General features: G+C 36.7%; 1 protein-coding gene and 1 long non-coding RNA gene across 2 annotated transcripts; both read left to right on the top strand.

The window, feature by feature from the left end:
• Window positions 1-1647: 1647 nt before the first annotated feature.
• Window positions 1648-10758, top strand: LOC104229640 (heat shock factor-binding protein). The gene is made up of 5 exons (XM_009782307.2): window positions 1648-1778; window positions 9175-9228; window positions 9656-9679; window positions 9762-9804; window positions 10266-10758. Exons 1-5 carry the CDS (start codon window positions 1776-1778, stop codon window positions 10406-10408), a joined length of 267 nt encoding a protein of 88 aa, XP_009780609.1. The 5' UTR covers window positions 1648-1775; the 3' UTR covers window positions 10409-10758.
• LOC104229639 (uncharacterized) lies at window positions 1788-9164 on the top strand. The gene is made up of 3 exons (XR_011402792.1): window positions 1788-4306; window positions 4554-6600; window positions 6735-9164. It is a non-coding gene; the product is annotated as an uncharacterized lncRNA (long non-coding RNA).
• Window positions 10759-11702: the final 944 nt, after the last annotated feature.

Here is an 11702-nt window from a genome sequence, read left to right as displayed (position 1 = left end):
CGCTTTTTCTCGTTGTTCCAGCTAGTCTGATAGTGTTTTGTCTAGGCTGCTACCGGTTTTTGTTTTATCACACTATTTCTATTTTTTATTATTATCATTATTATTGTCCTTTCACTTATTTGTTGTGTTACAGCGCTGATATTATTTGTTTGGTTTCTGTTATTGTTACGGATCTTTTGTCTCTGAACCGAGCGTCTCACGAAAACAGCCTTTCTACTCCTCTAGGGTAGGGTAAGATCTCGTACCCTCTACACTCCCCATACTCCATTAATGGAATAACTACTGTGTTGTTGTTGTTATATTATTTTTGTAAAACAGCTAATAATATAATTCTACAAAAAACCTACTTTTATATAATCCTTTAGAAGGACCCTGGACTATGAACTACTATAGGAACTTATTTGGGTACAGTGTTAATGTTAAGATTTTTCTAATCCTAAATTTTACTCGTTTCTTTGTGCTAAAGTTCAGTGCATTTATTATCTTGCTCGAAAAGTGTTTAATTTATTTCGTTTTAATGCTTATAAAATGTTTGAAGCTGGTGTATAAAAGTAAGTGGATAGACATAATGCAAAACACATGTTAATTGTCCATAAATAGTGACAATAGCATAAGAAAAGAAAAACACATTTCATTCTCTAAAATGACATTAATATTATTATGATCGACGTGCACAAAAATAACGTGCACAAAAATATTAAAGCGACTCCTCAAATTCTCCAAATAATTTTACAACAATGAAGAGAACAATGGTTAATGTAATTAAGTTTGCTAATATTTTTTTTTTTGTAAACCAGTTATGAAATTATAAAAACTAGCTCTTAACTGGTGATACATGAATGGAAGGTTAGAATAAATTAAATTTTTGAAAAATAAAGCGAACCAATAAATCACAAATGAAAAATAGAAGGGGAGCGACGATTAAACTTTATGGTTTACAACAAATTAATGTGTAGTTATAATTTCGCATTTGATAGGATTCCTAATTAACCACATTCATGTAAGTGGAGAATTTAACATTTACTAGGAGGTTACTTTGTAATGATGAAGATCAAAGGGTTGCCAACTTTGTCTTTATTTCAATTAAATATATTTTTTAATTAATTTTCTTATTATGTATATTTACATATTAGTACAAAATTATATTTGAAAAAAATAATAGTTTGAAGGATATTATAGTCATTCAACTTTATAAGATTATTTCGGTCTTTGAAAAATAAAAGCGAACTAATAAATCACAAATGAAAAATACAAAGGGATTGACGTTTAAATTTTATGATTTACAACAAATTAACGTGTAGTTATAATTCATCGTTTGATAGGATTCCCAATTAACCATATTCATGTAAGTGGAGGATTATTTAACATTTAATAGGAGGTTACTTTGTATTGATGAAGATTCAAAGGGTTGCCAACTTTGTCTTTATTTCAATTAAATATTTTCTTTTTAATTAATTTTTTTATTATGTATATTTACATATTAGTACAAAATTATATTTGAAATAATAATATGTTGAAGGGTATTATAATCATTCAACTTTATAAGGTTATTTCGGTTATAATTGGAATCTAATTATTATTGATTCAAAAGGTAAAAATAAAGTGAATCTTACTTTGCTTTATAGCCGAGTGTCGGGTCGGGTCACTACAAAAGCACCCATTTTGGTCATTTCAAATTCAAATTATCTATCTTTTTTAGACCTCCCAAATTTCACCATTTTTTGGTATCCCAATTTCTGTCTGTCTCGTGGCGCTACTATCGAATTCTGAACAAAATGGTAAGCTCATTTTCTCTATCAATTCTAATTTTCAGGTTTTTTCTACATGTATTGAAGTAATCCAAAAAAATAAAAAGTTACCTTTTTGCACCTTTTTTGCTTTCAGATTTAGGCATTATAATGACTCCGTTTCTGTTTGCATTGTGATTTATTTTGTAATCGGACTGAATATTATTAACGGAATTGCTGCAGTTGTTCCGGAGATTTGATTTAATCGACCTGACATTTTAGCAATTATGAAGATTAAAATTTTAAACCCGTAAAATTTCCTCTTTTCATTAAAAATTTCCTTTTTTTTTGTTGTATTATGTTTTCTTTAGCTAAAGGAGGACTGGAGTTGAAGCAAATTTGTGATTATTGACTTGAGTGAGCACAATAAATTAACCAACAAAAACAATTAGGGCTCCCAAAGTTGAGACTGGCTACGACGAATTGTTTATATCCATATTGTTCTATTTGTAATAATTTCAATTGTAAGACAAAGTAGAGGCTTTTCGAGGTGCTCTAGACTTTGCAGTTGATAATACTGATCACTGAAGCACAAATCTTTAGAGTTCTCAAGGTACTCTAACCCGAGAACTCTGATTAAGGGTGAAGAGATCCTATCCATTCCACCATAACCCTTGGTGGTTAGCAGAGGCAGATCTAGGAAATAACTCGATGCGTTCAACCTTTAAGGTGTTTAGCGTTGAACTCATTTGTATTTATAAAATTATGGGTTCAGAACTGCTATTTGTTGCAAAAAATGGATAATTTTTACTCATAAGTTTATGCTCCACGCCTAAAGTAATGGGTTTAGATGAGCCGTTTGCTGCATCCGCCTCTGAAGTTAGTAGACTCTATAGTGTCGTGCTGTTGGTGTTAGTCGATTTCTAGAAGTTTCCGACAAAGAAAGTTGAGAGATGAAGTGTTTTAGGTTTTGGTCTATGTCCGATATTTCTCAGCCTTTGTATATACATATTTGGACCGGGTTTTGCTCTTTGATCTGTGGAGAAGATTTGGGCCTCATTTATGTTGGGCTGCCTTATCTACATGGCTTAAAATAATTACTGCAGCCCAAGGCCATGTGTTCTAGAAGATCAGAACAAGATATATACACCCTGTAAATAGCTTTTTATATTTCTTGTATTTATCTGACATGTTAGTTATAGTGTAGGAATTTTTCAATTATAACTTAGCCATTAGGTGCATGCCACTTGGCATTTCTGTTTTAGCCTAGATTCCTTTTCTTCTTGTATTTATACCTTAGCCTTGTACAGCAGAAAATATACAGAGAAAGGAAATTTTCATACGTTGCTCTTCTTTACTTTCTACGTGGTATCAGGGCAGGTCTGATCTGCTCATAATTCAATACATTTTCTTTCATCATTCTCCTTTCTTAAACACAATCAATCATGGGTACTCCTGAAACCCATATTTCAACTACTTCTACTACTGGTGTTCCTGCTACAGCAGCTCCTACTGGAGCAGGGATTGTAGACTCAGCTCACCCCTACTACCTTCACCCTTTAGATTATCCAGGCATGAACCTGGTATCTTCAGTTTTTGATGGCAAGAGTTATGGAGGATGGAGGAGAGCAGTTGTCATTGCTCTATCATCCAAAAACAAACTAGGGTTCATTGATGGATCCCTAGTTGTCCCTGATGCAGATTCTGGACTTCAAAAGGCTTGGGCTCGCACCAATGACATGGTGCTCTCCTGGTTGTTGAACTCCCTATCAAAAGAGATAGTTGAATCTGTCCTCTACTCCCAAAGTGCAAAGGATTTGTGGAGTGACCTGGAGGATAGATTTTGGTCAGACAAATGGAGCAAAGTTGTTTCAATTGCAAAAGGAACTCAATGCTGTTGTGCAAGGTAACACTAGTGTATCTAGCTATTTCACTAAAATGAAAAGCCTATGGAATGAACTTGATGCTCTCAACACCTTTTTTGCCTGTGTGTGTGATTGCAACTGTGGAGCTAAAGCTAAAACACAGAAAGCACATCAAGATGAAAGGCTACTGCAGTTCCTGATGGGCTTAAATAATGCATTCATTGGTGTCAGAAGCAACATTTTGCTAACCTCACCTTTACCTAACATTGGTCAAGCCTATTCCCTAAGGGAAATCCATGCTACACCTGTTTATCCTGGTGATTCGGCCTCTTTTAATGTTGCCACTCAATCAGCAAACTTCAGTAAGTTCAAAAATAACAAAGAACAGAAGGGTATGTCTCAGTCTAAGAAGGGAAATGAGATTTGTGCTTATTGCAAAAAGCCAGGTCATACCATAGAGCAGTGTTATAGGCTTCATGGTTTCCCTAATGACTTTAAGTTCACAAATCAGAAGAAATTTCAAGGAAGAGGGCAGGTGCAAGCAAACAATGTTTTTAACTCAGAAGAAGCAAGAGTCCAACCAACAAACAATGCAGAAAATGTTCAGGCACTCACCCAAGAATGCGGCAGAATTGTTGCAACTTCTTCGACAGGTGAAGTTGGGACAGCAGGGAGCAGGCACTTCTGATGCTTCAGCCATCCTGAGTTGTGCTGGTATAGCTAAATTTTTTGACTCCTATGCCTGTTTTTTTCAAATTGACAGCAATTCATGGATATTAGATAGTGGAGCTACAGAGCATATGTGTTTTTCTAGAAAATTCTTCATTGAGTTTAAAGCTTTACCTAAACCTCTCATGGTAAAACTCCCTAATTCCTATAGAGTCAAAGTCGCTCATTCAGGTTCTGTTTCATTACTACCTAATGTGGTTTTACAGGATGTTCTATATATTCCATTCTGCAGGTTCAACCTCTTATCCGTGCATAAATTATGCAGACAACTCAGGAAATATGTCTTATTCACCCCTTCCCTTCACTGAAGAGCCCTATGAAGATTGGTTGAGAAGAGGGAGGACTTTACATTCTCAAATCAAGTCATTCAACTGATGTTCCTAAGAGTTTATCTAAGTCAACTAATTTTTCTGTTTCCAAAAGTAATTCACATTCCAGTCCTAGTTTTAATTCTTGTTTTGTGTTTTCTGATCCAAATGTAAAAGAAAAGCTATGGCACTATAGATTAGGCCATATGCCATTGAGTAATATGAAGAACATTTCATCAGACTATATTCCAAAGTGTTCTGTTTTTTCTACTCCTTGTACTATTTGTCCTATGGCAAGACAGACAAAGTTACCTTTTCCTTTAAGCACCATTTCTACCAAGAAAGTGTTTGACATGCTACATGTGGATACCTGGGGACCTTATAGCAGCCCTACTCATGATGGTTTTAGTTATTTCCTAACCATTGTTGATGATTTTAGCAGAGGCACTTGGACCTACTTGTTAAGTACAAAGTCTAATGCTTTCACCACTTTGAAATCCTTTTTAACAATGGTAGAAAGACAGTTTCACACTAAGGTAAAAGTTATAAGGTCTGACAATGCCTTTGAGTTAGGAAATGGTACGCTGTAATCAAAATTCTTTCTATCCCAAGGTATTATTCACCAAACCAGTTGTGTCCACACTCCTCAATAAAATGGAGTAGTAGAAAGAAAGCATAAACACCTATTAGAGATTTCTAGGGCCCTATTATTTCAATCACATTTGCCTAAGGCCTATTGGAGGGATTGTCTACTCACTGCCACTTTCTTAATCAATAGGTTTCCTTCAAGGATTTTGCATTCTAAAACACCTTATGAGATTCTATTTAAGTCCAAACCAGACTATTCATTTTTGAGGTGTTTTGGTCGTTTGTGTTTTGCTTCTACTACCCCATACCACAGAACTAAATTTGATCCAAGGGCAGTTGCTTGTGTATTCTTAGGGTATCCACATGGTAAGAAGGGCTACAAGGTGCTTAACCTTAAAACTATGAGAACTTTCATTTCCGGGGATGTAGTTTTTCATGAGGAATTCTACCCATTTGCTTCTATTTCACACTCTTGTTCTACACCTATCCTACCTGCAGCTCACTTGCCTTCTTTAGATATACCACTCCCTGATACATCCACTTCTCACCTTCACACCACCATCTCTCCAGGATCTACACCTTCTCACCCTATTCCTGCTCCATCCCCTCTTACTATCCCAGTCTCATCACCTCTTCCTTCTAGACATAGTTCAAGTCCCTCTCCTCAGTCCATGTCCAGCAATCCTCCACCTCTCTTCTCTTCTCCTAGAACTGAACCTATGATGGAGAATCTAATCAGAAAGTCTTCTAGACCTCACATCACTCCAGCTTATCTCAAAGATTATATCTGCAATGCCTTGCAAGTCACAGATGTGAGCAACTCTTGCTTTCTCACACCTGTTACTCCTTCTTCTATTTCCTTTAGTGGTCTATCTTGTGCTAACCAACATATGCTTCCCTTTCAAATATACAAGAACCTGTCTCTTTTACACAGGCTGCACATCATCCAGGATGGCAGGAGGCAATGGCAAAGGAGATTGAGGCACTAGAACACAATCAAACTTGGGAAGTGGTGGAATTACCACAAGGAAGGAAAGCTTTTCCATGCAAGTGGGTTTATAAAGTTAAGCAGCATTCTGATGGGACAGTGGAGAGATTGAAAGCAAGGTTAGTGATAAGGGGCGACATCTAGAAGGAAGGCATTGATTTTAATGAGACCTACTCACTGGTGGTTAAAATGACCACAATTAGGTGTATTTTAGCTACTGCTGTTAAAAAGGGATGGGACCTTTATCAGTTGGACATAAATAATACTTTTTTACGCGGTGATTTACATGAAGAAGTCTATATGAGGTTTCCTGCTGGACTTACACCACCCTCTCCTAATCATGTTTGTAGACTAAGGAAATCGCTTTATGGGCTTCGTTAGGCTTCACGACAGTGGTATGCTAAACTTACTACAACTCTAAATTTTAAGGGTTTCACTCATTCCATGAATGATTATTCACTTTTCTTCAAAAAGACATGATCATGTATTTCTATAGTTGCAGTTTATGTTGATGACATTCTTTTAACAGGAAATGATAATACAAATTACATGCCCTAAAGGATTTCTTACATCAGGAGTTTAAAATTAAAGACCTTGGAGACTTACATTTCTTTTTAGGCATGGAAGTGATCAGAGAACCTGAAGGCTTGATTCTCTCTCAACGGAAGTTCACTTTAGATCTACTACAGGAATTTGACTCTTTGAATTTGAGTCCTGTCTCCTTTCCCCTTGCCTCTTCTGTGCGTTTGTTGGCCGTGATAGGGGATCCTGTCAAAGACCCGACTTTGTAAAGACATTTGCTGGGGAAACTCAATTACCTTACTCATACCAGACCAGATTTGTCCTTCACGGTGCAGCACTTAAGTCAGTACATGCAAGACCCCAGACAACCTCATTTTGATGCAGCACTTAGGGTGCTTCGATATCTCTTGAAAGATCCCGGTCTTGGCCTATTTATGTCTGCTTCAACTTCTTTTCAGCTACTCGCCTTTTGTGACTCTGATTGGGGGACTTGCCCGGAATTTCGCCGGTCAGTGAGTGGATTTTATATCTCCTTAGGTACCTCTCCTATTTCCGGGAAGTCCAAGAAGCAGTCTCCCATCTCTCTCAGTTCTGCTGAAGCCGAATATCGTTCTATGCGCCGTGTTGTCGCCGAACTCACTTGGTTGGTCCGCCTCTTCGACGATGTCTCCATACCCATTTCTTTGCCCGTTCCCCTTCACTCAGATAGCCAAGCTGCCCTCCACATCGCAAAAAATCCAGTCTTCCATGAACGGACAAAACACGTTGAAATTGATTGTCATTTTATGCGCCAACAATTTCTTGCTGGGCTAATTTCTCTCTCTTTTGTTCGTTCTAGTTCTCAGCTTGCCGATCTCTTCACTAAGCCTCTAACAGGCTCACTTCATCATCATCTACTGGGCAAGTTGGGTGTTCGTACCTCCCCCTCCAACTTGAGGGGGGGTGTTGGTGTTAGTCGATTTTAGAAGTTTCCGACAAAGAAAGTTGAGAGATGAAGTGTTTTAGGTTTTGGTCTATGTCCGATATTTCTCAGCCTTTGTATATACATATTTGGACCGGGTTTTGCTCTTTGATCTGTGGAGAAGATTTGGGCCTCATTTATGTTGGGCTGCCTTATCTACATGGCTTAAAATAATTACTGCAGCCCAAGGCCATGTGTTCTAGAAGATCAGAGAACAAGATATATACACCCTGTAAATAGCTTTTTATATTTCTTGTATTTATCTGGCAGGTTAGTTATAGTGTAGGAATTTTTCAGTTATAACTTAGCCATTAAGTGCATGCCACTTGGCATTTTTGTTTTAGCCTAGATTCCTTTTCTTCTTGTATTTATACCTTAGCCTTGTACAGCAGAAAATATACAGAGAAAGGAAATTTTCACGTTGCTCTTCTTTATTTTCTACACGTGCTGACACTACTTTGTTTTTATAAATGAAAAATTTCTACCACTTCCGTATAATGTATGAATTAAGAGTATAGATTGCTGTTAGAAGTGTGTGAAAAAGGTTTACTGAGGTGCATTCTGCATCACCTTGTTCTTAATGAAGTCAGAAATATGGTACCGGTGTTCATTTTGGGAACCTGCATACATTGCAGCTTTCTTGTCATGTGTTGGTTGCCCCGAGGCTACCATGTACTTTGTTACTGTGTATATCTTTGCTTAGCATTCATTTTTAGTTGATGGTTATAATTTCAATAACAAATAACAATCCCACGCTTTGAATACTTGGAAAGGATTATTGTCGCGAACTCTTTGAGACACTTTATTTTTGATATCCAATCAGTTGCCTTGATGAATTAAACTTAGCAATTCAAAGTAAATATATTTGTTCAACAGCAATTCAAGATAAATATATTTGTTCAATGCTGGAGTTGACACCCTAAACATGTTTGAAAAAGCTGCCAGTGACATTTTAAAGCTTTCTAAAATACCAGGAGTAGTACTTAGATTTTATAAAACAGTTCAAGAAAATTAGAACAGCTTTCTTTACCCTTCACAATTTGTTCTAATTCAGAGATCTCTTATGGAACTTTCTTAGTATATCATCTTTCATCGTGAGAACTTTAATTCATAGACTATTAAGTGAATCAGTTTTCATGTTAGTCCTTGACTTTGAAGTGTACCTTGTTAGTATATGTTTGGGTGTGGGATGGGGGAGAGCAGTTATAGAACATTTAATTCTGAAATTTTCCAAGTTTTTTTCTTGCTGAAAGTAGCCCATGTGGAAATAGAGGTCGGGTCATTTGATTAATTTATCTAGACCCTTCTCACCTCTCTCTCTCTCTCTCTCTCTCTCTCTCTAACACCACCCCCACCCCCACCCCCCTCTAAAGATTAGAGAATGAGCTTTCAATCAATAGTATGTTTTATTCAAATGCGTGTTTTCCTGCGTCTGAGCTGCTGTATTGGCACTATTCTAAACGTAGCTATCACAATTTTCTGGCAGGATGGGCATGATGGAGATAATTCAAAACAAAGCACTGCTGATATGACTGTGTTTGTAAGTTTTCTGGCAAAGACAACTTTAATTTCTTTAATTGATTTTCAGCAGCTTAAGCTCATTCTCCTCCTCTTGCTAACGATCTCTAAAGTTTCTAATCATCTCAATCTGTTCACCACTGAGTTATCAAGCGTGATTACTTGGGAATTTGGAATAAAAAATTACTTTCTTTTTCATCATCAAATTAAAATTCTAACATACAATCTTGGCCCTTTAAAGAGCTAACTTTATTCATAAATATGGCTTTATCATGATGCTAATACCATGACATTTGGATCAATTTCCGTGCACTTGACATATAACATATTTGGTGTTGCTGTCCCTTTTTTTTGGTCTCTGACAGCTTTAACTAGCACATCATTTGACAGAAATGAGAACATGCATTTATGCTAGCTAACTCTTACTTCTGTCCTTCCTTCTCTTCCAGGTCCAGAATCTTCTTCAGCAAATGGTGAGTACGGTCACTCTGCAACCCCTTGGATTCTTCATATGTATCAACTAGAGTTATCTAACTGATATTTTTCTCATTGCAGCAAACCAGATTTCAGACAATGTCTGAATCAATCATCTCGAAAAATATCCTTTTTAAATTTGATGTTCCCTATCTGATCCAGTTGTTGCTTACATTAATGTCATCTAAAATGCATTTAGTTATATGTAGCACTTTGTAGAACTCTGAATTCAAGAAGGTGTTAACCGCCTTCTTGGTTCTGAGGCTCTTGAGTGGCTCATGGTTTTCCAGCTCTGCTGTCTTTCAACTTTTTAGGATTGTAGGGGTTGTGGTAATCCGTCAACATAATCTAAACTTCTTTAGTCTCTTAGAAAATTTTAAAAGGGGTTTCATTACTGTCATCAACTTTTTAGCTATTGTCTGGCGCTCTTGCTTTCTGTCCTCTTTCATACTGGTAAGAGTTCTCATATTGGATGGTTTTCATATCAAACTATTCCAAATATGTCTTTATGTTATACATGGCATCTACCTCTGTTTATGAGATCAAGCTTGAAAAAAGTATGTTTAGTCCTTGACAAGGTTGCACTTGACGAGATGGGAAACCGAATCGATGAACTTGAACAAAGCATCAACGATTTGAGAGCTGAAATGGGTCAAGATGGTGCTCCATCGCCTTCGGCGTCTTTGAAACCAAGAGAGGAACCGAAGACACCGGATGATAATGCATAAGCAAGTGATGATACTTCAAGTTTTTCTTGGAGCCAGTTGGCATGTTTGTTATAACTGTTTAGATTTGAAGGTCTTGTCCCATTTTGTCTGCTATTACATTTGGTTTATGATGTAATACATATACTGTGTACATGGCTTCTTGGGTTGAAAGATATTGACTTGTGTTGTTGGTCATTGTTGAGGTTATTGAAAGGCTGCGTACAAGACCCTTGTGGTCCGGCCCTTCCCCAGACCCAACGCAAAGTCGGAGCTTAGTGTACCGGGCTGCCCATGTCAATAAATTATTTGTTGAGATTTGCATCTTCAGTATAGGTGCTAAATTTGAATATATATACATTTTCTCTTTTTTTCTTGCTTTTGTATAATTCTTGAGCCGAGGGTCTTTCGGAAACAATTTCTCTACCGTCATAAGGTAGGGGTAAGGTTTGCAAACACTTTACCCTCCCCAGACCCTACTTGTGGAATTTCACTGGGTTTGTCGTCGCTGTTTTGTATAATCCTTTATTGTATCTTCGTTTAGATTTCAGACCAAATTTATCCTAGTACTTGAAAGATTGTTTATACCGTCAAATCTATCTATAGTAGCTTTGTTTGTCCTGGGCGATTGGCTGTTATAACAATACTTTATGTTCAAATATTGTTTGACTGTTATAGATAAAAATTATCCAATAAATTACTTTTTCTTTTCTAATGTTATAAAATACAAGAAAATATATGTGCAGATCTTCAAGGGAATGAAATCTTTTAATTAGAGGAGCAAGGCTTGCTTTGAATGGCATAGAAATCATATCTCTAGAATTATTAATAAGTGTTGCATAATCTTCATTTCTAGTGTAAAAAACTGGAAAATTTTCAGAAATTTGATTTGGAATAAGAAAAGCAGAATGTTGAATAATGCAAGTTTTGTTCTCTCTCTCTCTCTTTTTTTTTTTTTTTTTAAATTTGAAGTACTTAGCATTTAACATACAACAACAACAACAACAACAACCCAGTATAATCCCACTTAGTGGGGTCTGGGGAGGGTAGTGTGTACGTAGACCTTACCCCTACCCTAGGGTAGAGAGACTGTTTCCAAATAGACCCCCGACATACTTCCCTCCAAGAACTTCCTACCTTGCTCTTGGGAAGACTTGAACTCACAACCTCTCGGTTGGAAGTGGGGGTTGCTTACCCGGCATCCTAGGGTAGCATTTAACATGTGTCCACAAAATGATGCTCCAGTTTATTCAGTGAAACTAGTCAAAATGGAAAAAGGTATACTTAAAACAGCAAAAAAGAAAAGAGTACCAAATAA

The sequence above is a fragment of the Nicotiana sylvestris genome, chromosome 10, assembly GCF_000393655.2.
Source record: "Nicotiana sylvestris chromosome 10, ASM39365v2, whole genome shotgun sequence".
Lineage (NCBI taxonomy): Eukaryota > Viridiplantae > Streptophyta > Magnoliopsida > Solanales > Solanaceae > Nicotiana > Nicotiana sylvestris.
This window is presented reverse-complemented; position numbering and strand designations above follow the sequence as displayed.